General features: G+C 42.3%; 3 protein-coding genes across 6 annotated transcripts; 1 reads left to right on the top strand and 2 right to left on the bottom strand.

Annotated features, from left to right (window-relative positions):
* Positions 1-519: 519 nt before the first annotated feature.
* On the bottom strand, positions 520-11,356 carry TOPORS (TOP1 binding arginine/serine rich protein, E3 ubiquitin ligase). Of its 2 annotated transcripts, none has more exons than XM_068973730.1 (3): positions 11,191-11,356; positions 9,396-9,587; positions 520-4,097 (listed from the first exon to the last, which is right to left on the bottom strand). In XM_068973730.1, the coding sequence occupies exons 1-3, from the start codon at positions 11,191-11,193 to the stop codon at positions 1,185-1,187; spliced, it is 3,108 nt and encodes a 1,035-aa protein (XP_068829831.1). In that variant the 5' UTR covers positions 11,194-11,356; the 3' UTR covers positions 520-1,184. The 2 variants fall into 2 exon arrangements, with proteins under 2 accessions (XP_068829831.1, XP_068829830.1); XM_068973729.1 differs by lacking the exon at positions 11,191-11,356 and adding an exon at positions 10,855-10,954.
* On the top strand, positions 11,107-12,114 carry SMIM27 (small integral membrane protein 27). Its single transcript, XM_068973734.1, has 2 exons — positions 11,107-11,236; positions 11,564-12,114. Exons 1-2 carry the CDS (start codon positions 11,192-11,194, stop codon positions 11,684-11,686), a joined length of 168 nt encoding a protein of 55 aa, XP_068829835.1. The 5' UTR covers positions 11,107-11,191; the 3' UTR covers positions 11,687-12,114.
* On the bottom strand, positions 11,747-27,085 carry NDUFB6 (NADH:ubiquinone oxidoreductase subunit B6). Of its 3 annotated transcripts, XM_068973731.1 has the most exons (4): positions 26,796-27,085; positions 23,199-23,291; positions 16,480-16,524; positions 11,755-12,601 (listed from the first exon to the last, which is right to left on the bottom strand). In XM_068973731.1, the coding sequence occupies exons 1-4, from the start codon at positions 26,973-26,975 to the stop codon at positions 12,533-12,535; spliced, it is 387 nt and encodes a 128-aa protein (XP_068829832.1). In that variant the 5' UTR covers positions 26,976-27,085; the 3' UTR covers positions 11,755-12,532. The 3 variants fall into 3 exon arrangements, with proteins under 3 accessions (XP_068829833.1, XP_068829834.1, XP_068829832.1); XM_068973732.1 differs by lacking the exon at positions 16,480-16,524 and having other exon boundaries at positions 11,747-12,601; XM_068973733.1 differs by lacking the exon at positions 23,199-23,291 and having other exon boundaries at positions 11,747-12,601.
* Positions 27,086-27,346: the final 261 nt, after the last annotated feature.

Here is a 27,346-nt window from a genome sequence, read left to right as displayed (position 1 = left end):
TCGTGTCCAACTCTGTGACCCCATGAATCGCAGCACACCAGTCCTCCCTGTCCATCACCAACTCCTGGAGTTCACTCAGACTCACGTCCATTGAGTCAGTGATGCCATCCAGCCATCTCATCCTCGGTCGTCCCCTTCTTCTCCTGCCCCCAATCCCTCCCAGCATCAAAGTCTTTTCCAGTGAGTCAACTCTTCGCATGAGGTGCCCAAAGTACATCAATCAGGCTACCAATATTGAGCAGTTTTTATCACCTCTGAAACAGAAGAACACAAACACAGCCCTCTTTTGTGTAAAACAACTATTTAAGTAAAAGAAATCAGGCAAGGGTTTTGTTTTGTTTTTAGTAAGCTGTAACTGCATTTTGAAGACAGAAAACAAGAAAGATACTCTTCATAATCAAAGAACTAAAACAATCATTAAAACTGTTTGAGGTTAAATGCAGTTCACATTAAAACTGTGAAATTCAGTATTTATAACACAAGGATAGCCTTAACTATTTACAGGATTTTACCTCCACTAAAATGATTTAAAAAATACTGCATAAAAAAAATTTATGGATTGTTTTAAAGTGTTACTGTTTTATTATTTTCTTTTGTTGAATACACATTTGCTTTACTGGCAGTCCAGATAAACAAGTATATAAAGGAAATATTTAAATTTTTCTTTTGGCAGATGTCAAGATAAGCTGTGCAGATTAAAATGCCTCAATTTAACCTGAAGAAATGGTTTTGAATCATACAAATTTTTAAGAAGAAAAATAAAGACTGTCCAAAGGGATTCTTCTAGCTTATAACACACTTCCAGAATACTCTCAAAAAGAAATTCAAAAATACTCATTGGCTACTTTAAAAATATGGCAATACCATATGGCTTTACGAAATAACTTCTGAAATTTTTATTTTTTATTTAAAAAGGATCCCAAGTTTTAAATAAACTGCTAGCAATATCATTTTCTTCACTTAAAAGTGCATATCTCTGAGGGTGGAACATACATACTTTTTGAACAAATAATGATTTTTACAAATTTTTTTTAACACCAAAAAAAAAAAAATCACAAAATATTTTTAAGAGGGAAAAGAGTTTTCACCAAGTGTCATCTCTAAACAGACTGCACTAGATGACACTGTTCTTTTTTCTTCTCTTTTTATACCATCAGAATTCTCAAAGAGATGCTTTGGCAGTTTTAAGACACATCATGGTCTCTACCAAGAGACACTGACATTAACGATGATGTCCTTAATGGCTCAGTCTGAAAAGAGACATTACTGGGTGGGTTCTCCAAATCAGAGGCCAAGGTGCTCTCTTCTCTTACATCAAGAGTTTGTTCAATTGAAGCTGCCTGGGGTGATATATTATCCACAGTTTTATTGGCATTATTCAAGTTGTTATTAAGTATGGTAATATCACACTCCTTGCTCAGGACACCAAATTCATCTTCTATTGTAACTACATCTTTAGATTCAAAGGGAGCCAAAACTTCACTTTGGAGAGGGCCTTGAGGACCACCAGAGTCACATTCTATGTCCTCCTTTACTTCACAGTCTTTATCACTGTCACTGTCAATGGTGATCACAACTGGGGAATGTGAAGCATTATCACCATGGTGTTTCTTATGCTTCCTCTTATGTTTCTTCTTTTTCTTTTTATGGTGTCTGGTTGTATCGGTAGCTTTCCCTTCATAAACTATCTCTACACTCAGGCTGCGGGTCCTCCTTTTTCTCCTCTTGTGCTTTGTCTCTCTGTCTGATGACCGGCTATCTGAAAAGCTATCACTCTCATTTTTGTAGCCTCCATCCAATTTTGACGAAGATTTTGAATAATGACCTTCCTTTACTTTAGAAGCAAATTCATGAGATGGTTGAGCAACATCACTGGTCCCCTCCAAATGCCGTGTTTTGTATTTTCGTTTCCCACCAGGCTTCTCATTTCTCACCCGGTCAGGCCCTGTAGATGCAGTCTTTGACCTACTACTAGATAGGCTCCTCGATCTATGCCTTTCATAGTAGTAGTATTTCCTTTCACTGTGATTATTTTTCTTCCGAGCATTTGTTCTTTCAGAAAAGGACTGAATTCTAAGTTCTGGACTTGACGATTGTCTGGAATAGTGAGCTCTGGACAGAGTCCTCCTCCTGTAAGATGACTCGTAGCCATCCCTGTCCTTGTTCCTACTATAGTAAGTATACTCCCACTTGTATCTGCTGCCATAATTATTTCTCAAATAGTAACGATCTCGATTTCTGCTCCGTGATCTTCTTTTACCACGATCACTGCTACGAGACCTTGATCTGCTAGAGCTTTCACTACTTAGAGACAGAGTTTGGCTTCTTCTTGACCAACTGCTATCTCTGGTTCTTGATCTCTTTTTGTCTCTTCTACCTCTAGGTCTACTACTCTCCCTGCTTCTGGATCGCTTGCCTTTCATTCTTTTCTTCCCATGATGCTTTCTACGGTTCTTCTGATCATGCCCACTCCTACTCTGGGAATGTGAATCTGAACTTCTTGATCTTCCCCTCTTTCTGTGTCTGCGGGTATATGGGGAATAAACTCTGTCTCCTCTGAGGGATGAGCTCAGGTCTCTGAGAGAAGACAATGATATAGATCGTTTCTCTTCCTTCTTTGAGTTGATTTTTGTACCAGAATCACAATGACCTTTACTTATTTGCTCATCCTTTCCAACAACAGAGCGTGGAGACGAACATCTGCTAACGTCACTATCACCAGAGCTGTAAGACTGCTCTTGTTCTTGTGTCTTCATGGTCTCCATTTTCTCATAAGAACCTAACTCCACCTCAGAATCAGAGGACAGTTCAACAAGTTCTGGGGTCCTCTCAGCTAGCGGCTTAACAAATCCGACAATGACACAGTTATCTGAAGAAGAATCACTGTCATTATTTAGGTCCTCATTGGTCTGTACTCCTTGTATCTGAGATGTAGTTCTTGCTGTTACAAGTTCTTCATCCGAACTGTCAGAAGTATTTAAAAGGGAAGACATGGCAGCATGCACCTGTTCTGAGCTTGAGTAAGAAGGTCCTGGAGTTTCATCATCCCATGGTGCTTGACTAACAGTGGCTATATTAACATCCAGCTCTTGGGTCTCAGCTTCATCTGGAGATATTGTTATGACTGAAGAATCAGAATGGCTACCTTCTTCATATGAAGGAGCAGGGCAATCATAATTAGCATGCTGATCGAAGGCGGCCATGTTAAATGGAGAGCGAGCAAAACTGATAAATTCATGTATAAAATGCTCAGTCCGATTAAGCAAAAATGGCCTCAAATCAGACACAAATGCCTGACTCTCCAAGTCATAGCGAGTAACATTACTCATGATGATGTGCTGGACGATATTCACTAAAGATCCATGAGCTCCAAAGAGAACTGTCAGTTCACGTTTTAACCAGGGGACTAATCTGTGAAGGCAAGCTGGATTTCTACGGAAAAATTCAGCTGAAATGTCCCTGTAGCGACCACCATCTTCAATATTTCTAACTCGAGCACCAGCACGATAGAGAGTTCGCCTAAAATTAATGATATCCTGTTCTTGAATTTTCCGCAAAGATCTCTCGTCTGTAGTAGTTGGCCTTATTGAAATCTGCCTCATAAATGGAGGAATTTCACCATCTCTAGGTCTTGCTGAAATGCTTAACCCTTCAAATAATACTCCACTGTCTGGTGGAGTTGTTGTTCTTCTATTCACGGTACTACTAGGTGAATAAACAGAAGCACTTCGTTCCCTTGTCATAGTTGTGCGATAGCGGAATCGTCGGACATCAGGAGTAGCAAAAGAGCCATTGTACGAAGGTCTCAGGACATATTCCTTGAAGTCATCTTCTGCCCTCACAGAATGAAAAATAGAATCAAAGGGCTGCTTACACAGTGGGCATTCAGCTTTGTTTTTTGACCACTCCTGAACACAGCGAAAACAGAACTTATGTAAACAGCGATCTAAGTAAGACACATTATCAAATCTATCCAAGCATATAGGACACTTAGAATCGGGAGATGCATCAGCTGGTACTGTCTGTTGCAATTTGCTAGTGCCAGCTTTAGGTGAAAAGTTGTCCATTTTAAATTCCTTAGCGGCTGATGCCATTATCTGTAAAAGGGAAAAAAATACATCAGTAACCTGATAAAAGTGAAATGACTAAATCTGAAAAAAATGCAAATGACTGAAACATACTTCAGTGAAAAGTAGTACATGTCTGTAACATAAAGAGACAGCATAGCATAGTAATACAGTACTTAAAGCACAAGCTCTAAAGTCAGATTTCCTGGTTCATATCCTGGTTCCACACTACCAGTATGATTATAAACTAGTTATTATCCTTATGCTTCAATTTCATCTGATGAGCACTAATACTAGAACCTACCTCACAGGATTTGTGAAGATGTTTAAAAAAAGAAAAAGGTCTTAGAAAAAGTGCCTGGTACATAGTAAGCTCTCAAATATTCTATACTATGCTATTATTCCTTTTTAAAAGATAATTTGAGGAAAATTTGATATATACAAAAAAGTGCAAAAGAAAATACACCAAGCAGCCAAATATCCGCCACTCAGATTTAGCAACTAACATTTTCTCATGGTTATTCCAGATTTTTTAAACCGTCCCTTTATGTGTCGCTCCAAGCCCATCCTTCTCCAGAAAACAAAAACCAAAAATATCACAATTCTCAGTTATTTCTATGTATAGTTTTATATCTTTCATACATACACTCCAAACAATATGGACTACTTGTTTTGTGATATTATATATGTACTTTTAAAAACACCTTTAGTGAGAAAACTTGTATACCATAAAGTTCCCCTATTTGAAACAGTTCTGTGGATGATTCTTTCAAACTCAAAAGAGACCTGTTAGTGAAAATTATTAAATGAAATAACTGTAAAAGCATTCAAGGCCAGTCCCTGGTTTAGAGCAACTGCTAAGTAAATGTTAACTACTGTTACTATTGTTACTATATTCAGTTCATCACTGACTCCTTTCAGTATCCCTAAGAAGCTTTTCTTCACCTTTCTGTTTAATCTAGTCACTCACAAAGTATCTTGAAATCATGCTTTCAGCCTCCTCCCCTTATCTATTCTCACTAGAATCACTAGAATCTTAAAAATTCGTTCTGTTTTCTTGAAATTTACCAGTTTACATTGGCCCATAACTTACTAAATGAATTTTCAAGAACTGAAACCTAGTTGCATTACATCTGGGCCTTGTTCCCTGTTTAGTTGCTTTCTACACTAATCATTTTATAAATATTAAATGTTAGTTTCTTCTATGTTTTCCTAGGCCTATTATCCATCTTTCTCCACCTCCTCTATCACAGGAAGTCTCATGACCAGTCAACTGCTATCTAGTCAAATAATAAAACTGTAATTTTCTAAACGAGAGACTCACTGGCCATATCTAGCTCTAACAGAAAACAAAACCCACAACAAAAATCTGTGATTGCAGAATATAAGTATTTCACCACAGACTTCAAATTAACTTGCTCATCTAGTGCATCTTAGCTTTCTCAGAGCTGTATCTTAATAGGAAACCAATCAATGCTGAATGAGTTTCTTCAAGGGGGTCCAAATACCTCCAGTCCTCTGTCTTCTACAGTGGGAATGCAAAAATTACCACTGTTCTTAAATAGAAGAGAATTATAAATATATTAATACTAGTTGCATTTTTGCAAATGTATTTTAAACTCTGAAAACAATGACATAAATTTCTCAGCATTTCCCCCTCCTTCTCATATTTTTAAATTCTCTGACTCAGGGGGGGAAATCTTTTAAAAATAATGTTAAGAGACTCTGTGGCCATTAGGGAAAAGAGTGGAGAGGGCATCAGATCTGGACTGATGACCAGGTTTCACCAAAAACTAACTGTCAACTGGAGAAATCCACATTAACTCTGGACTTTAGTTTGCCTCTCTATATAAGAAATCACTAGACTTTTAAAACAACTGGAGAATTTCTAGGTAATACAGTTTACCTTTGTTTTTCTGAAATGCAGAATTTTGGTGTTTACTAAACATTTCCAGGTCACACAAAGATTTATAACCCAGAATGAATTTATTGAAGAAAATTATTTGATAATTCCAAGTTCAAATAAAACAAAATTTCACTAATTATAAATTTTTTAAGATGGAATTTTAGTCCTCCTTTCCCTAGTTTTATAAGCCTGTTAACCAATCTGACAGCACAAGTGTATAAAGAATGATGAGTAACATTATGTATAGTAGGTAAAAAAAAAAAAATCCTTAGTTCTGTTTCCTATTTCTACATAGGAGTTTCTTTAGCTATAAAGAATGGTATTCATGAGAATCATCATACAATGGCAATGAACGTAAATCACCACTAAATACTAAAAATATGTGCTAATTCAAATAAAGTAGAATTACCACATGACCCAACAATTCCACATCTATCTATCCAAAAGAAACAAAACCACATGCCCACACAAAAACTTTTAAATGAATAGCCATTGTTGCTAAGTTGCTTAAGTTCTGTCTGACTCTCTGCGACCCAAGGGACTGTAGCCTGCCAGGCTCCTCTATCCATGGGATTCTCCAAGCAAGAATACTGGAGTGGGTTGCCGAGCCCTCCTTCAGGGGATCTTCCTGACCCAGGGAAAGAACCCGTGTCCCTTAAATCTCCAATATTGGCAGGTGGGTTCTTTACCACTAGTGCCACTTGGGAAGCTAAAAAGTGTTTTAATAGCTAAAAAGTGTCAAATGCTCATCAACTGATGAATTCTAAAATTTATCATATTTAGAACTGGGGGTGGAAGGGAGGGTGGTGGTGCTGGCAGGTGGAGGCTGCCTCCACCTGTGGTATACCCATACAATGTGGTATATCCATACAATGGAATATTTGACAATAAAAAGGAACAAAGTACTGATGTATGCTACAACATGGACAAATCTTTTCATTATCAATCACAAAATATCACATTATATGCTATTTTATATGAAATGTACAGAACAGGAGAATTGATAGAAATTAGACTAGTGATTCAGAGAAAGCAATGGCACTCCACTCCAGTACTCTTGCCTGGAAAATCCCATGGACAGAAGAGCCTGGTGGACTGCAGTCTATAGGGTCGATAAGAGTCGGACACTACCTGGCAATTTCACTTTCACGCACTGGAGAAGGAAATGGCAACACACTCCAGTGTTCTTGCCTGGAGAATCCCAGGGATGGCGGAGCCTTGGTGGGCTGCCGTCTATGGAGTCGCACAGAGTCAGACACGACTGAAGAGATTTAGCAGCAGCAGCAGCAGCAGACTAGTGATTGCTGGGTGTGTGTAGGGAAAGCCTGGGTAGAGATTATAAAGGTTTCTTTCCAGGATGATGAAAATGTTCAATTGTAACTGAAGAAATATACTCCATAAACACATTAAAAATCACTGTATTATAAATTTTAAAGAAGTGAACTTTATAGATGAAATAGAAATTATATCTCAACAAAGCTGTTTCAAAAATACAAATTAAGGCATAAAACAGACATAGCAAGGGGACAGATTTGAAGATTTGGGGGACTTCTCTGGTGGCCCAGGGGCTAAGACTCTGCGCTCCCAATGAGTAAGGGGCCTGAGTTCAATACCAAACCAGCCAACTATATCCCACATGCAACTAAGATCCAGCAGAGCCAAACAAATACATATTTAAAAAAAAAAAAAAAAAGATTTGTAGTTTTGCTGGAAGAATTCTGAGTTAGGCAGCAAACGCAGACCTGATGACAATAGAAGATTCTCTATCCTATAACTCTAGGAATTAGGACTTCAAATTAATTTCCCCATGAAGAGAAGATTAATCAGTTCTTCTGAACCCTTCCCCTTAACTGCCTCCCGAATTCTAAATAAAATGTATCATCTTTGGAACTGGGGGGAGGGGTAGCAGGTGGAGGCTGATAAAAAGAAGCAGGAGGCTGGAAATCTAAGTTAGACCATAGACTGGACATTTAAAAACACCTCACATTTAAAAAATTTGACAGAGTGATGTTTTTATGGAGTGATGTTAATTCTAACGCAGAGTCAGGGCTGAGAATCAAAACACTTATTAGTGGTGTGATCTGCATAAAGTCAATTTCTCAAAACCTTACATTTTTCTCAATTCTAAAATGTGTTAACAGTATCCACCTGAAAAGGTGGTTGTGTGAAGAGATATATTCCACATAAACCCTTGGCATAGTGCTTGCTGGGGAGTAAGAACTTCATACTGTTATCCCATGTTATGTGAAGATAAAATTAATTTCTGTAATTTCCATCACCCATAACTGATTATAAATGCCCAAAAGGATGACAAGCGAATGATCCTCATATCAGTATCATTATCGTATTTATTGCATCTAAGCAAAATGGCTAAAAAGAGTTCACAGATGGATCAACTAAACAGTCCCAACTATTATAAACAATCTGGGTCCTTATCTCTTGTGACCTTAAAGAAACCGTGTACCTCCATGCACTGCAATCTAATCATCAATACCAAGAAATCAAACAATTTAAACGATCAACTAACCAGACCCTAAAAAATTTAAACACTGACCAGATCCAACGAAATTTAATTCCAGGTCCAACAATAAAAGGAACTGCTTGGGAACCATTACTCTCTAAAGCCGCCCATTCCAGCTAAGTATGACTTCTTTGGCTGACTGTATAGCTTCCAAAGCCAGAGACTAAAAGCAAACAAAACCCCCAACTCTCACCGTTATTAAATCTTCTGTAACTCTTTCTGAATTTATCTTCAATTAACTTCAAAATTACCTACCAAAAATTCTATTCACTTTTCCTCGCAAAGCACTATTTGCTTCCCCTCAGTACTGCCCCCTTCCAGTCTACCAAAAGTAGCCCGTGAAGAGAGATGCGCTGAGTCGATGGATGAAGTCACAGGCTCACGGGGTGTAACAGACAACCACAAGAGTTACAGAGACAGTCGCTTCCTTTGGTTGAGAACTGCCACCTGCTAGGATCTAAGGTAGGCACCCCGTGCATTACATAATCACAACGAACTCCAATACTGTTACTCCCATTTTACAGACATGCTCAGAGAGATTAGGGGGCCATCCAAGGTCACACTTCTGGCAGCAGCGATGCCACGACTCAAGACTCAAACGTTTCGTGCTGTGTGTCGGGTTCCCCCCACCAACCCCCCACCGAGACCAAGCTCCTTCCAGTACGCGGCTGGGCTTACGCTTCGGGAGCGCTTCTCGGAAAGCAGCCCTCCCCCGCCCACCGGCACGGATCCACAGGTGCGCCGCAGAAGCCGCTCGCCCGGAGCCTGGCCCGCCGGCTCACCGCGGCGCCTCAGGCCCGGACCGCAGCTCTCTCGCCCTTGGGCCTCGCTGCAGGCTGGAGCTCCTGCTGTCCCGGCCCCCTTCCGACCCCCGCGCCCCATTGTTCCCGACCTCACTCACCTCAGAGGATGCCGGCGCAGGCCGGACTGGGGCGCTCGTGGCCAGTTCCCGGCGGCCCAGAAGGCTGGGTCGGTGACGGCAGGATCCACGAAGGCGAACTCTACGACTTCGCCGGCCCTCCGGAGCGGGAGTAGGCGGGGGCGCTTCACCCTCCTCGCGAGACAGCGGAGACCCCGGCGGTTGCTGCGACCCCTGTGACGTAAAGCGCTCATCACCAATGGCAGACAGGGGGCGGGGGCAGAAACCAAAACCCACTTCGCCGGCCCCCAGCGCGTCAAAACATAGCACCCGCCCGCGAGACGCATGCGCAGTAGAGGACGCCCGCACTGAAGGCGAGCCTTCGCGCGCTCGGCCTGAACCCGGCCCTTCCCCCACTTGCCTCCGCTCCCGGAAGGAGAGCGACGTGACCCCTGAGGACGAAATCGCTAACGTACCGTCAACTCGAATAAATACCAGGGGATCTTAAAGTTCGCTTCTAACTTACCCGGAAGACACGATAACTAGCTTGGTCTCATTTGAAAGTTATGTCCGATTCTGCGAGACCTCCAGGGAATTCCTCAGGCCAGAATACTGGAGTGGGCAGAGCCTTCCCCTTCTCCAGCGGATCTTCCCAACCCAAGGATCGAACCCAGGTCTCCCGCACTGCAGGCGGATTCTTTACTAGCTGAGCCACAAGGGCTGGGGTCTCATTTAAACCTTGCCAAATTCTGCGAGAAGTTACTCAAACTATCTCTGGTGTTCGATAAAGGAACCGAGTTATCCGGAAGGGAATGGACTTGGGCTGAAAAGTTAAGAACCACCACCAGGATTCCAATGGAATCCCAAATCAATTTTGAGAGATCAACTCCAGTCAGGATGAACTATCATCTGACGTAAAATCAGTGGGAATTGAAATCTTCCCGAAACAGATAACGTCTTTTCCTTACCTGCTCTCCGAAATATGTATTAAAACCCTGTTTTAGGTGATAGCTGAGATTACAGAAACAAAACGTCTGGTGCCTAACGCAGCCCGGTTGTCCCATTCTACGCTTCAAATATAAGCATCCCGAACATTCTAGAGCTGAACTTGGTAAAACGGCCCGCGTGCCAAACCCCATCCTTTGGCTTCATATTTGATCGTGCTACAGTTCTAAGCATACAAATGCTCGATGAGCACTTGCTAATTGGCAGCTACATTATGCCGGGTAATTCATGCCACGTTATTTCTTCTTAAAAGTAGCTGCTATCAACAAGCCATTGCGTTCTCAAAAACTTTTAAGAAACTCCAGTAACAGGGAGTCCCACAACGACTCGTCAGTTATATAAAAGCAGGTTGTACTCTAAAAGGTGAATACACGAACTACCTGGTTACCGTGGTTATCCGGTTAGAAATATTAATTCTTTCAGTGCTAGACGTCGGCGTAACACTTAAATCGTGGATTATTTTTCCAAATAAACTTTTAAATGCACATGACGGTACCTTATCTCGCATTAACACTGCTCTACACCTGAAAGACCGGTTGACGAGTCAAGCCTCTCCCTCACAGCGGCAAAACAAACCCATTTCCAACGTTATTTTCTCGTTTCTCTCCCTTCCTCCCCTAAAAGCGGGCTAGGCCCCCGGGCACGTGACACCGCCCCCAGCTCCGGGCGGAAGAGGCCGGCCGGGCTGATGGGAAACGCGCGGGGAGGCGAGTGGGCGGGCGCTCGCGCCCGGCTGAAAGATGGCTGCCGCCGCCCGGCAGCCACCGCCCCGGAGGTTACTGTAGGGCCTGCGGCTTCCGCCCGTGCCCGCGGACCACCGCCACCGCCTTACCATGAAGCCAGTGAGTCGCCGCACCCTAGACCGGATTTATTCCGCGGTAGGTCCTGGGCTTGGTGGGCCTCCACGGGGGTCTACGTTCGAGGCCCCGCGGGTGGAAGGTCCCCTATATCTTCAGCGCCCAGAAACTCTAAAATCCATTCTTGAATTAAGCCTTTCACTCCCTAACCTCGACTCCGCCTCTTCCTGGAGGACACGGTCTTCCGCTTCTTACGTAAGGGCTACTGGGTGAACTCGCTTCCGGAAACACATTTATTCGAATTTGTCACTAAAATCCCCACCTTAGCAACGTGCGCGGCAACCTGATGGGGGCCGGCAGGACGTGCCACTCACAGGTTGTTTTCACTCCTACTCTTGCATTTCCTAGTTGCTCCTCGCGGTCGTATTGCTCTCCTGGGGATACGTCATCTATGCATCAACTGTAGCTGCACGACGACAACTAAGCAAGGAATACCCAGACAAAATCTTCGGAATGAACGAAAATTTGTAATTCCTCTGGATTTGATTTCATGTATAAACAGTTCTTTACCTCTGTCTGATACATGTCTCGATTTAAAGTAAAATCTTTAATACAATGATTCCAAATTCACTTTTGTATACCGTCCGTTATAGTAACCATTAATTCTCGATTTTTCATATGCCAAGAGGTTTGTCTTTTTAGGTTCTCATATAACAAAGCACAAGGATCTTAGGTGATGCAGTTGTAAAGAATCTGTCTGCTAATGCAGGAGACACCAGTTCCATCCTTAGGTGGGGAAGATCCCCTGGAGCAGGAATGGCAACCCGGTCCAATATACTTGCTGGGAGAATTCCACGGACAGGAGCCTGGCGAGCTACAGTTCAAAAAGAGTTGAAGGAAAAGAATACGAGGAAGGATAACAAAGCAAAGTAAATCTGACAGTCTTTTGATCTAGAGTTTCTAAAATACTTCTGAAATGTCTCCAGAAAGCCGTTAAAACAAAGTGTGCTGTAATTTCTGTTCTTATTTTTACTGCAACATTTCATTCCGTTGTATACCTTCACATCAACTAGATTAAGTACAGTGTAAGAAAAAACTGTCATGTGACTAAACAATTTTCTACGTTCTGTTTTCCAGATTAAAAATGGCCAGAAAAAGTAGGTGACTGACCATATTATTTTTATTTAGCCTGTCCAGTTTTTACTTATTGTTAGATAATTCAGTCTCAAATTGTACAGAGAGAATGGCATAGGTTGGGAAGAAACAGATGACACATAAGTGAGTAAATTTTATTACTTTTCCAGAAAATACTTTCAATAAGTTGGTAATGTAGCAACAAACTTAGGCTCATACACCTTTGAAATTTTAAAGTAATCTTCAATGATGTTGATCAGGAAATTCTTTCATGGGTGGGATTACTTCTCCAGTCTCCAGAATTGTATCACCCTAGAAAAACAAAGGTGCATTAGTGATAAATCTTGTCAGCAGAGGTAACAGTTCCCCTCTGAGCTCATCTGGAAAACCTAGCTCAGTTCTGGCATTCAAACTTTAAAAATGACATAGGTAAAATAGAAGCTGTCTGAAGATAAGAAAGCAGTATCCAAAATCTTAAGGAATAAGGACAAATAGGGGAAGTTTTACTCAAACCAAACGACCACAAAGAACATGAAAGTTGTCTTTACAAAGTGACAGAAGGATGACCTTTATTTGCTTGGCCCCCAAAAATAGGAGAAGCCCTAGAAAGAAGTTGTAGGGAAACAGCTTCACTTCAATAGAAAGAAAGAAAGAAAGTGAAGTCGCTCAGTCGTGTCCAACTCTTTGCAACCCCGTGGACTGTAGCCCACCAGGCTCCTCTGTCCATGGGATTCTCCAGGCAAGAATACTGGAGTGGGTTGCCATTTCCTTCTCCATCACTTTAATACAAGGTGGTATATATTCCCAGCAACTAAATATGGTAGGCAGCCACCAGTTTACTGTTTGGCTCAGAACAGATATTAAAGACAGACCTGCAAACTTTGCCTAGGCAGCTGGTCCAGCTGTCTAACTTTCCAAACCTAGATACAGCGTGTGTCACAGAACAGGAAGGGACTTCAAAGCTAGAACCAAGTAGTGTGAATCCTGGAACCTTCCACTGACAAGCTGTATAATTTTAGGCAAAGTACTTAGCTTTCATTTCAGCTCTCTGTTTAAGATAGCAGATTCCATAAGCCCGACAGTCCATGAATTGACTGAGTAGGGCAGAATTATCCCATCACCACCTGCCATTCCCTGTCCTGGTTGCTCAGGACTATAAACTTGTATTAGTGTAAGCCAGTATACATTTTGGGGAAAACCTGTTACCACAGCTAGCTTTACCCTTACACAGAAATTAATAACCTGAACTGGTATGAATGCTGCTGTAATACAAATTGATCTACATGGCACTGGCTTAGCAGTCTGGCTTCAAGCCACAGGCACTGGAGGCTAATAGATGGAAACAAAAGGCACTAATCACTTAGAAGCACCAATAATTTAGAGGTTCTAGGAGAAGTACCTGGAAAAAAGTTATAGTATGGGTTTAACCAGTACACTAATGGCTGCCTTAGGAATGTACTTTAAGAAACGTAAGCCCAGGTAAGAAGTGGCTGATTTGAGAAGAGAAATAAAAATAAGAATCTAAAAATTCAGGACCATGCAATATTAGAAAATCAGATGGATTGTTTCTGAATCTCTAAAGAGTAGGAGCTAACACTGAGAAGATTCTGAAAAGCCCATAAAGCTGAGTCAACACAGGGACCCAGCACCATGCAAAGATCAGACTGAAGCCAAGGTAGCCTTTGAGCCACAGTATGTCTCAGTGGCTTCCACATGGCTGCCACTGAGTAGAGAGGCGGCAGGGTGAGGACAATGGAATGAAAGAACCTGGTAACTATGTGTACAAACCACAGATACTGGCAGGTGGGACTGACTAGAAGCACATAGACTTCTACCAGGTTTTTCTTTCCATGCCTGCCAATTGTGAGAACTAGATGGTCTAAGAAACCAAACATACGAAACAAAAGCCTGCGATTGTTTTCTCTGGCCCTCAACCTTCTGTGAACCTGAGGTAGACTTTAAAGGCTGTACAACCCTAAGAAGGGCATATTTCCCAGCCCTCATTTTAGATGTGGTCTAGATTGAGAAAGGAAAAGAAAGGATGCGCCTCCATGGCGCTCCCCTGCCAGGAGTCAGGAAGAACAATGAACAAAAGTGTTTCCCCCGGAAGCAAAATCAGTCCCACTCAAGCAACTTCCCACACGCAGGGGTTAGGAGTCTTCACAATGTTTGACCAGTGGGGTTTCAGAACCAAGGGACTGCTATGTTGTCCACATCCCACTGCTGAATAATGGGTGTGGCTGGGGGGACGAGGGATACAGTTCACTCGTCATTGATCCTCCAGTCTCTAAGAGAAGAGTCTCTAAGATTAACCCTGACAGGTATACTGTGCCTCATCTGGCAGTCTCAGGTTGCATTCATGGAATGGGATCTTGGGGTTTCTCCCAAGGAAAACGTCTTGTGTTACATGTGTGGGAAGAAGGAAGCAGAGAGCCATTTGTTAACTAGAAAGATAGATTGTGGCAGAAACTGCAGGTATGGGAAGCTGGGAAATACAGAAAAGCACAAAGATGTCTGGAACCATGAGAATAAGTCCTGGCCAACAGGACTTGAATAGAAGTGATTGATGTAAGCTACATCCAAGCTTAGACCTTAAAATCATCCTCTGAGTTATTCAACCCTGTGATCTTGGAGCTGCATATTCTCAATGGCCTAACTATAATTGATCTATACTAGTCTGTTATATCAACAGGAAATAAACTTTTGGTAAGCCACTGTGATTTGGGGGTTTATTTCTTACTGTCTATCCTATTCCAAGGTATGTACAGATGAGCACTCTTAGGTCCTCAAAGGGGTAACTTCTCAAATGGGTCAATGGTACAGAAACAGGAAAGAACCACAGTAGCAAAAAAGACTGGTCGAGATCCTCCTCCTTTCCCTTCAAACAGCAATGGCAAAATACATAACAAACATATAAATGGAAGAATAAATAAATTATCTAACTGGTTGAAACCAGCAAGATAAATGAGGCTAACTGAAGAATTGATGCTTTTGAACTGTGGTGTTGGAGAAGACTCTTGAGAGTCCCTTGGACTGCAAGGAGATCCAACCAGTCCATTCTAAAGGACATCAGCCCTGGGTGTTCTTTGGAAGGAATGATGCTAAAGCTGAAACTCCAGTACTTTGGCCACCTCATGCGAAGAGCTGACTCATTGGAAAAGACTCTGATGCTGGGAGGGATTGGGGGCAGGAGGAGAAGGGGACGACAGAGGATGAGATGGCTGGATGGCATCACCGACTCGATGACGTGAGTTTGAGTGAACTCCGGGAGATGGTGATGGACAGGGAGGCCTGGCGTGCTGCAATTCATGGGGTCACAAAGAGTCGCACACAACTGAGCGACTGAACTGAACTGAACTGGGCACTGACAAACACCAATTATACACAAATACAGAAGAAATCTCCTATTTCCTAAAGCAGAATTCCAGCTGGAAGAGTTAGCCAATTTTGGTGGTTCTCCCTAAAATTCCCTTCGACTGCAGTTGTCAATGGATTATTGTGACTATGTCATCTGATGGAAGCAAGAATCTACAGTTTTGTTTTCTAGAAGTACATAACTTAGAGATTGATGGTAATTAATTCATTATCTGTGACTAGAAATGGGAAAAGAACATAACATGTATTTGACTCTGCTAAACAGTAACCTCATGAACAGCCAGCAAAATACCAACTGACTAATAAGTAACCTTTTAATGGTAAAAAGGATCATTTTAAATTAGGTTTATAGCCTACATATCCACAGTATACAATTTAAAGCACACAATAACATTTTAAATTCACATATGGAGAGGCTATGGTCAAACTATCACAGGAAATGATAATAAGTTTGGAAATAATAAAAGAAGAATTCAGTTGCTCTTGCAATGCCCAGGTGTCTGCTCAGGACAGTGCCCTAAATCCTTAACCCACATGAAACAGGGCACCAGTGAACAACTATTGGGACTTTCAATTCACTTTAGGACTACAAAAGTCACACAAGTTTTACAGCCAGGGTGAAGAGAATGTGCCCATGTCCCAGGTTTAACTCCAATTGGTACATCACGCTATTTCCTCCTTTTTTCTTTCTTTTTTTTTTAAGAGTATGCAATAGGTACTTAAAACTTTCAGCAAGAAGAATTTTAGTCTAATGATCATTTGGGAAGGGAGAGAGAAATATAAGCAAAAGAGAAAATAGATGTTTTAAGACTTACTGGAAATATTCTGGGCTTCTTTTCAACGATGGTATATGGTTTTGTCTGCAATAAAAGTAATTCTCTGTTAATTATGGTTTTAGAGTTTTTTCTAAAATACAGCGATCATATCCCAAACTTTTACTAAGCTTCAGGCTCATACATTCAATTATTTACTCAAGATCTACTTGATCAAACAGGCATTGCAAACTTAACCAGGCCCATCACTTAACATCCCTCAGCCCCAAACTATTCCCTATCTCTGCAACGGCACTTTCATTCTCCTAGTTACAAAGGCCAAAAACCCTGACTGCTTGGCAGATCCTGCTGACTCCCCCTTGAGGATTTATCCTGAATCTAAGAGCTTCTCACCACTTCTAATATACTGCTACCCTCGTCCAAGCTGCTACCATTTTTTCACCTACTAGTCTCTTGGCTTCTGCCTGTGCTCTCCTACCGTCTACTCTCCACACTGCAGAAAGAGTAGAGTGATTTTTTTTTTAATATTTACTTGGCTGCACTGGGTCTTAGTTGCAGCACGCAGGGTCTTTAGTTGTGGCATGCGGGCTCTTAGCTGCAGCATATGGGATCTAGCTCCCTGACCATGGATCGAACCTAGGCCCTCTGCGTTGGGAGCTCAGAGTCCTAACCAATGGACCACCACGGAAGTTCCTACAGTGATTGAGATGCATCACTCCTCTGCTCAACTTTCATAATTCTTAAGGAAAAAAAGCCAGCGTCCTTGGCCAGCTCTCTGATCTCATGCTACCTGCCCCACCCCACCGCCTGCACTGTACTTGCAGGGGCCCGTCTGCGTTAGGACACTCTGTGGGGCCTGCTTGTGCCTCAGAACCCTCCCACTTCATGACTGCTCTGCCTGAAATGCTTTTCTCCATATCCCCAGTTCACTAACGTTTTTCAAAGAGCATTTCCTCAAAGAAGCTTAATTTGAATAGCAGTCCCTGTCATTCTCTAGTCTTCTACCCTTAAGGTTTTCTTCTACAGACTCAACCACCTGCTGTAACATTAACTTACAACAACATTTGCTTACCTACTTACTGCCAGTCTCCAAGACTAGAGCAAACATTTCCTGAAGACAGGGACTCAATCTGCCTTGCTCAGTGCTGTATCCCTGCAGCGTTTAGAACAGTGCCTTGCACACAGGAAGTGCTAAGTAAACGTCCTTATTAAGCACACACATCTGTACAAGATACCACACCAAACATAAAGAATAAAGTAAAGGAGAGGCCTGTGGACATCTACTGACACAAAGCCTTTAATTATGTCCATCTGTCCAGGAAAAATCATCTAGAAGTATGAATTCCTCAGATAAGCCACCATATTAATGGCTCAAATTCTCAACCTAGCAACTGCAGGTAGTTAAAATCTTTTTCTCTGAGGAGATAAGTATTTTTTCCATCCTAGAAATATTCAGTTAAATATAGCTATGACAAGGTAAATTAAGCCAGGGTATAAACAGGTGAATGTCAAATTTAATAAGGATTCTAGTTAAAATGCATTTAGATGTGTGAATTTTAAATTTAAAAAGATTTTCCTTTTAAGGGTCATTAACGTGTCCTATAAAATTCAGCAGTCCCCAACATTTTTGGCACCTGGAGTCAGTTTCCTGGAAGATAATTTTTCCAGGGGGGTGAGGCAGGGAGTGGTTTCAGGATGATTCAAGCACATTACATTCACTGTCACTTTATTTCTATTATTATTACATCAGCTCCATCTCAGATCATTAGGCATTAGATCCTTGAGGTTGGTCCTGAGGTTGGGACCCCTGTCATAAATACTTAAAAATAAAACTGAATATATAAAATATATAAATTCAGCTTAAAACATTTAAGAGAATTTGATGATGTTTGTAAGTGGAATTGTTTTATGGAAATTCAATTTGAATTATCCAAAGATAATAAGAACAAAGAAAAGAGACTGTTCATATTTTACTAGATGTATATCTAGTTAACAGAATTTTAAAATTGAATTTAAAAAATTAAGAAAAGGTTTTAAATTTGAAACTAAGAAATTGAATATTAATTTATATTTTGGGTAACTGGAACAGTTATTCCTGCACATAAACACCACTCTTAGATGTTTAAAAAAAATTTCACAGACAGTAACATTTTTTTCTTCTCTAGGGTCCTGCATGTTAAGACATTGAAAAATATAAGAGGTATAATGATACAAGGCTACCCTCATAGCTCAGTCAGTAAAGAATCTGCCTGCAGTGCAGAAGACCCAGGTTTGATTCTTGGGTTGGGAAGATCCTCTGGAGAAGGAAATGGCAACCCACCCCAGTAATCTTGCCTGGAGATTCCCATGGACAGAAGAGCCTGGTGCGCTGCAGTCCATAGTGTCACAAGAGTTGGACACGACTTAGTGACTAAACCACCACCATCATGATATAAAGCGGGCTGTGGACGTGTAAGTGAACATGAATATAAAACTTTGTCTAAGCTCATCAGTGACAGAAATGTAAACTACACTCTGACCTTAGCCATACATTGTTTGCCCCCTTTTAGTGGCTGAAGAAAGATTTTCTGTTGGTTTCTAAAGTGAAACACTAACCCCCAACTCTTCATTCCCACTGGCCTCCACTCATCTCATGTTTCTACCATGTAAGACAGCCCATGTCCACTCAGACTGCCACGGACACTGACAGGGCAGCACGTGCGCCTAAGCAAATTTACTTCCTCCCCATCCCAGAAAGCCCTCCTTTACAAAGTCCTACTTATAACTTTAGTGTGGAGGAAGAAATTTTCCTTTACCTTTCTAGGCTCTGCTGGTTGGTCTAAGAATTAAGTTGACATGAGACAGATTAATAGGAGAAAAGCAAACAAAATTCAGTAACATCTACACATCAGAGAGACCCAGGAGAACCAAGTAACTCCCCAAATGAGTTAAATACCATCTTAGGCTAAAGGCAAAAGCAGACGCTGGGAGTAAGTGTTTGGGACTTAATTGGAGAGGAAGGCAATTCACATGGAGATGGAAAAGCAAAAATTTGGGAAACAAACGTCTGCTGAACCATGAGAGACGATGGGACACAGTAGGGGATTTCAATAGCCTTTGCTAGGTTCCTTCCTGTCTACCACATCTAGAGTTCATATTATAGTTATCTATGGTAATAGTTCCATTCTTGGAACAGGTCTTCTAATCTACATTATTTTAAGAAGTTAGTGAAAGTGTTAGTTGCTCAGTCTTGACGAACTCTTGTGACCTGATAGACTGTAGCCCGCCAGGCTCCTCTGTCCATGGAATTTCTCCAGACAAGAATACTGGAGTGGGTAGCCATTCCCTTTTCCAGGGGATTCTCCAGGGGATCATCCTGACCCAGGGACTAAACCGGAGTCTCTTGCATTGCAGGCACATTCTTCACCATCTGAGCCACCAGGGAAGCTCTATCTTTTGTCTAACCCTGTCCAATAGAAACATAATGGGAGTGGCTTATGTCATTTTCGGAGAAGGCAATGGCACCCCACTCCAATACTCTTGCCTGGAGAATCCCAGGGACGGGGGAGCCTGGTGGGCTGCTGTCTATGGGGTCACACAGAGTCGGACACGACTGAAGTGACTTAGCAGTAGCAGCATATCATTTTAATCTGCATGCCAAACAGACATTGCGAAGTGGCAAATTTTGCTTCCCTGAACTTTCAAGGCTAAGAATTTTAGAGTCAAAATGACTGAAATTTTATTTCATCCCCACCCTGGGTTATTTATTTAAAAAGTATCTTCTGGCTCACTACTTTTTCATTCCTATTATCTCTGCCCTAATCAGATTCTCATCAACTAACATCTAGTAAACTGCAACAGCCTCTGCTGATTTGCCTGACATCAGTACTTTCCTCCCTCCAACTCGCCCTACAGTTCTACGTTTTTATGTTTTCCTAAATAGATGAGTTCAGTTCAGTCGCTCAGTTGTGTCTGACTCTCTGCGACCCCATGGACTGCAGCATGCCAGGCTTCTCTGTCCATTACCAACTCCCAGAGCTTGCTCAAACTCTTGTCCATTGAGCTGGTGATACCATCCAACCATCTCATCCTCTGTTATCCCCTTCTCCTCCTGTCTTCACTCTTTCCCAGCATCAGGGTCTTTTCTAGTGAGTCAGTTCTTTGCATCAGGTGGCCAAAGTACTGGAGCTTCAGCATCAGTCCTTCCAATGAATATTCAGGACTGATTTCCTTTAGGATTGATTGATTGGATCTCCTCGCAGTCCAAGGGACTCTCAAGAGTCTTCTCCAACACCACAGTTCAGAAGCATCAGTTCTTCAGTGCTCAGCTTTCTTTATGGTCCAACTCTCACATCCATACATGACTACTGGAAAAACTATAGCTTAGACTATACGGACCTTTGTTGGCAAAGTAATGTCTCTGCTTTTTAATATGCTATCTAGGTTGGTCACAGCTTTTCTTCCAAGGAGTCTGCAGTGATTTTTCAGCCCAAGAAAATAAAGTCACTGTTTCCAAAACAGATCAAGCCTCCTACACACAAACCTTCAAGTTACAAAATTTCAAAGATGTAAATGTGTCTGCATGTCCAATCACCTAAGGCCTGCGTGAAATCGCAGCTTGCCCTCCATCTCCTATTGCTGATAATCCTTCAGCCCTATCGTCTTCCACCCCCTCTCCCTCCTCCAGTTAGTAACTCCTTACTCATTCACCTGATGCCAGCCCCTGTATGTCAGCTGTTATACTGTACTCCTGTACTTTTCAAGGTACTTTTGTTGTTCACTGTCACTTTTATGTATTATTTGTGTGAAAAATACTATAAACCTATTACAGTACAGTACTTCATAGACCACTGTGTTAGTTGGGTACCTAGGCTAACTTGGTTGGACTTAAAAAAAAAACAACTGGATTTAATGAATGTGCTCTCAGAATGGAATACGTTTATATGTAGGAGACTTACATATATCACTTTATCAACTCACTCTCCTATTTAAAAGTGGAAAGCTTCTCACTGCCTGCCACATAGAATTCAACATGCATAAAACCAACCTCCTATCATCACCACCACCACATTCCAGTATAAATAACCTCCTTACCTCATTCAGGTTCTGACACTTTACTCTGGCTTGCCAACTCCATCACTGCCCCAAACCACACTTCTCCCTGATGTCCTCCTCTCCATGCTTAGGTTCCAATCTCCTACCCCAGGTTGCTGCTGCTGCAGCTATCCAAACAGATACACTCATCAACCCCCAACCCCCCACCCATTCAGGACCTAACATTCATCACTGGGTACAAAGAATATCCTCCTCACCCTTTGGGTTATAAGACTCCACGCTGGGCAGGCAACTATCACCACTCTTCTTCCATTCCACTCCCTGAAATGTACTCTTTCCTCACCGTGCCTGGGATCTAACACCCTACACCAAGGTATGCTGTGCTAAGTTGCTTCAGTCGTGTCCAACTCTTTGCGACCCTATGGACTGTAGCCCACACCAGGCTCCGCTGTCCATGGGATTCTCCAGGCAAGAATACTAGAGTGGGCTGCCGTGCCCTCCTCCGGGGGATCCTCCTGACCCAGGGATCAAACCCGTGTCTCATGTCTCCAGCATTGGCAGGCAGGTTCTTTACCGCTAGTGCCACCTGGAGAGCTCCCACCAGGGTATCCTGAGCCTTTAAAATAAGGCAACAGGCTGAGTTCAATCATCACATGCAGATGTTCTGGACACACTGAATTCTAAAGAAACGAAGTTGTGAAAAACCAGATAGAACAAAGGAAAAGGAAATGATGACAAAGACCTTTATCCATTTTGAATTCTATCTTATATCAGATCTGTAATCAATAAAAAAGGAGCAGAAATTCTGTTCTCCTTTCCAGACTCAGGACCCTAATTTTGCACCAGTATTATCAGATCAACTACATTCCTGATCATTAAAACATCATTTCTGAGGAAATACGATTCAAGTTGTAACCAACTAACATAAAGATTAAATTTTCTGGGACATTCCTAGTGGCTCTGTGTTAAATGCATCAGCCTGCCACTGCAGGAGACATGGATTCGATCCCTGATCGGGGAAGATCCTACATGCTGCGGGGATGCCCGTGCATCACAAATACTGAAGCATGCGCACCCTCAAGGCTGTGCTCTGCAACAAGAGAAGCCACTGCAATGAGAAGCCTGCATGCTGCAACTAGAAAACACCCCCGCGAGAAAAGCCCGTGTAGCAATGGAGACCCAGCATGGCCAAAAATAATAAACAAATACAATTATTTTTAAAAATTAACTTTCTGAAAAACCATGCATTAGTTAAGTTTCATTAAGCCATCTACTGAAAAGATTCAAAGTAATTCAAGACCAAGTTATAAGTCGCAGATTATTTCAACTAAGTAGAAGAGGGTAAGGCAAACCCCTAGAGGAAATAATTTTGTGCAATATTAACAGTATCTTCTGGGATTTCCCTGGTGGTCCAGTAACGAATTTGCCTGTCAATGCCAGGGACACAAGTTCCAACCCTGGTCGGGGAAGATCCCAGTTGCCAGGGGGCAACTTAGCCTATGTGCTACAACTACTGAGCCCACTGACCTGGAGCCTGTCCTTCACAACAAGAGAAGCCACCACCACAAGAAGCCAGTGCACTGCAACAGAGAGCAGCCCCCACTCGCTGCACCTAGAGAAAGGCTGCCCACAGCAACAAAGACCCAGCGCAGTCAAATACACTTAAATAAACAAGTATTGTTTAAAATAAATAAATTCTGAAAAACACATACTTAAAGCATACTTACAGTCACATGATACTTGAGATAATAATGAATAATCCAGACAGGAATAAGTACATGAGTAAAAGCAAAGATACTGTGGCGGTATGTCTTATAGATCTGGGGGAGAAAAAAAATACATGAAATAAATAGATTTCTCACTTTTTTTTGCCAAACTACAGTAATATATGCATAGATGTATGCCTTTAAAAAGACTTCTAAAAATATCCTTAATATAAATTTATGATAAAATATGGCATTAAAAACTGATTTAACCAGAGTAATCAAAACTACAGAATTTTCAGGTAAAGTCATTTCCCTGATTTAGCAACTTCAGATATGCATGATCAACACCATTTGTATCATTCCATGTGTAGGTTGGACAACCTTGAGTACACTAATGCTGGAAAAAGAATGTTTTACCTACTGGGATAAGGGTGGCCTAAGCTCACTTTGAGGTGCCTTTAAACACATGCTGTTTTTAAAAAGAAAGGCATAAGACAGCTAAAAGTGGAGTTTTTCCATGGCAGCCAATTTCAGTGAAAGAGACCTATCCTTTCAGGGAATGGATAATCTACATTATAAGTGCTATAAGAGATATGATTATGGAAGAAAACGTTAACTCTAAGTAAGGTAAGACAGATTTCAACAAACGATTATTTCCTTAAATCACTGGCTGTCAACTTTCAATCAGTGGCTGCCAGTGAGTAATATCAGAGATACAAAGTGGGAGAGGGGAGGAGGGTTGAATTTTACCACCATACATTCGCACTGAATACATTCTTTGAAAAATTTGCACCAGACTTTGTAGCACAGTAAGAAAGTAGATACACATGGATTTCAAAGTGAACTCCTTCAACTACTAGCCCTGTGACCATGGGTAAATCACTAAATTTTGTAGGTCTCCATTTCCACACATTTACAATGAGGATGAGAAAAGTTTTCTACATTACAGCAGTAAAAACTTAAGTTTTAACACACATAAAAGTGCCAGGCACAAAGTAAGCACCCAACCGTTACTTATTACCACTATTTTTAGGCAAAGTCCCAAGGAATTCTGAGATACAGTATTCATCACCCATAAATGATGTGATTTAACAACAGCTTCAAGAAAATGTGAAGAGACCCCGAAAATAAAGACAACACTTGAATGATTTTCTGCAGAGTAAAGTCCAGGAATGCCATTCTAAAACAAAAGAATGTGTTAAATGTACATATTGGTGGTTAAGGAAGTTCAGTTCAGTTCAGTCACTCAGTCGTGTCTGACTCTTTGCAACCCTATGGACTGCAGCATGCCAGGCCTCCCTGTCCATCACCAACTCCCGGAGTTGACTCAAACTCATGTCCATCAAGTCGGTGATGCCATCCAACCACCTCATCCTCTGTCGTCCCCTTCTCCTCCCGCCTCCAATCTTTCCCAGCATCAAGGTCTTTTCAAATGAGTCGGCTCTTTGCATCAGGTGGCCAAAGTATTGGAGTTTCAGCTTCAGCATCAGTCCTTCCAATGAACACTCAGGACTGATCTCTTTTAGGATGCACTGGTTGGATCTCCTTGCAGTCCAAGGGACTCTCAAGAGTCTTCTCCAACACCACAGTTCAAAAACATCAATTCTTCAGCACTCAGCTTTCTTTTTAGGCCAACTCTCATGTCAATACATGACTACTGGAAAAACCATAGCCTTGACTAGACGGACCTTTTTGGCAAAGTAATGTCTCTGCTTTTTAATATGCTGTCTAGGTTGGTCATAACTTTCCTTCCAAGCAGTAAGCGTCTTTTAATTTCATGGCTGCAGTCACCATCTGCAGTGATTTTGGAGCCCCCCAAAAATAAAATCTGACACTCTTTCCACTGTTTCCCTATCTATTTCCCATGAAGTGATGGGACCAGATGCCATGATCTTCGTTTTCTGAATGTTGAGCTTTAAGCCAACTTTTTCACTCTCCTCCTTCACTTTCATCAAGAGGCTTTTTAGTTCCTCTTCACTTTCTGCCATATGAGTGGTGTCATCTGCATATCTGAGGTTTTGATATTTCTCCTGGCAATCTCGAATACAGCTCGTGCTTCATCCAGCCCAGCGTTTCTCATGATGTACTCTGCATATAAGTTAAATAAACAGGGTGACAATATACAGCCTTCACGTACTCCTTTCCCAATTTGGAACCAGTCTGTTGTTCCACGCCCAGTTCTAACTGTTGTTTCGTGACCTGCATACAGATTTCTCAAGAGGCAGTCCAGGTGGTCTGGTATTCCCATCTCTTGAAGAATTTTCCACAGTTTATTGTGATCCACACAGTCAAAGGCTTTGGCATAGTCCAGAAAGCAGAAGTAGACGATTTTCTGGAACTCTCTTGCTTTTTCGATAATCCAGCGGATGTTGGCAATTTGATCTCTGGTTCCTCTGCCTTTTCTAAAACCAGCTTGAACATCTGGAATTTCATGGTTCCCGTATTGTTGAAGCTGGCTTGGAGAATTTTGAGCATTACTTTACTAGCGAGTGAGAAGAGTGCAATTGTGCAGTAGTTTGAGTATTCTTTGGCATTGCCTTTCTTAGGGATTGGAATGAAAACTAAGCTTTTCCAATCCCGTGGCCACTGATGAGATTTCCAAATTTGCTGGCACAGCATCATCTTTTAGGATTTGAAATAGCTCAACTGGAATTCCATCACCTCCACGAGCTTTGTTCATAGTGATGTTTCCTAAGGCCCACTTGACTTCACATTCAAGGATGTCTGGCTCTAGGTGAGTGATCACACCATCGTGATTATCTGGGTCGTGAAGATCCCTTTTGTACAGTTCTTCTGTGTATTCTGCCACCTCTTCTTAATATCTTCTGCTTTTGTTAGGTCCATACTATTTCCGTCCTTTATTGAGCCCAACTTTGCATGAAATGTTCCCTTAGTATCACTAATTTTCTTGAAGAGATCTCTAGTGTTTCCCATTCTATTGTTTTCCTCTATTTCTTTGCAGGAACCACTGAGGAAGGCTTTCTTATCTCTCCTTACTATTCTTTGGAACTCTGCATTCAAATGAGTATATCTTTCCTTTTCTCCTTTGCTTTTCACTTCTCTTCTTTTCACAGCTATCAACCGCATATCAACAGGACCTCTTCTTTTACAGTAATTAACATGGAGCTGCATTACCAGCTAGAGGATTATCCTGCTTTCGGGTAGTCGAGTGTAGTGTTAGTTGGTCTGTGTAATCTCAACCTCAAAAATCACACAAGTGTCCTTGGATACTAAAATCATTGAATTTTAACTCTAGTGAATCCTTGGCCATCCTTCTGAGGAAAAGTTTCCCCAGTCAAAAGAAAGCCAAACCTGTAGCGTCCTGTATAATGTAGGCAAAGATTCGCCTCCTTCTCATCACACTTGAGAGACAAAGGGCAAGACAATCCCAAAGCCACACAAGCTCGAACTCCTGACTTCCAGCGCATGACTCCTGGGACCAGAGGGAGTCCCAGACAAGCCTAAGTCTCCACTGAACCTGACTCTCCCTTGGGGAACTTCCGGGGGCAGAGCGAGTTAGTCCTTAACGCGGCTATAGCGAACAGGTTGTCTCAGCAGCCAGGCCGTGGACTGCGATGGGACGAGAGTGGGTGGGGGCTGGGGAGGGCGGTCACTCACCACGTTCTTCCAGAGAGCTCCGTCTTGCAAAAATTTATTCCAGAATCGCTCCACAGGCGACACTCTCCGCGGAGGCAGCACCGGTTCCCGGGGGCTCAGCTCCTGATCTTTCAGCCATCGCCTTCTTAGCTCTCGCAGCTGCTGCAGCCGCAGCTTCTCGTCGGGCGTATACCCCGACATGTCGCTGCTGATACCAAGGCAGCAGGAGTCGGCGCGCACCCGAACCAGGGTCTTGTCACTTACGCGCGCTCCCGCTCTGCAAAGCGACCTTGCGAGGACGCCTGGGAGCGGCGCGCCATTATAACGTCACTCTGCTCCTGCCTCCGAGCGACTCCAACCTGCGCGTAGTGGCTGGGCATGCGCAAAGCCCTGCACACCTCGGCGGCTGTACTGGTCCAAACTACCAGAAGCGGCGGGGGCGGGGGCCGGGGGCCGCTTAGTTACCTGAAGGGTATGAGCGGTCGGAGGACTAGAGGTTCTGTTAAGGAAGAACTGGTGTGCTGGATATTGGAAGAATGAGAATATGTGACTCAATGAATGTGACGTCCAAG

Source organism: Capricornis sumatraensis, chromosome 6 (genome assembly GCF_032405125.1).
Source record: "Capricornis sumatraensis isolate serow.1 chromosome 6, serow.2, whole genome shotgun sequence".
Classification (NCBI taxonomy): domain Eukaryota; kingdom Metazoa; phylum Chordata; class Mammalia; order Artiodactyla; family Bovidae; genus Capricornis; species Capricornis sumatraensis.
The sequence above is the reverse complement of the archived record's forward strand: the minus strand, read 5'-3'. Positions and strand labels throughout refer to the sequence as shown.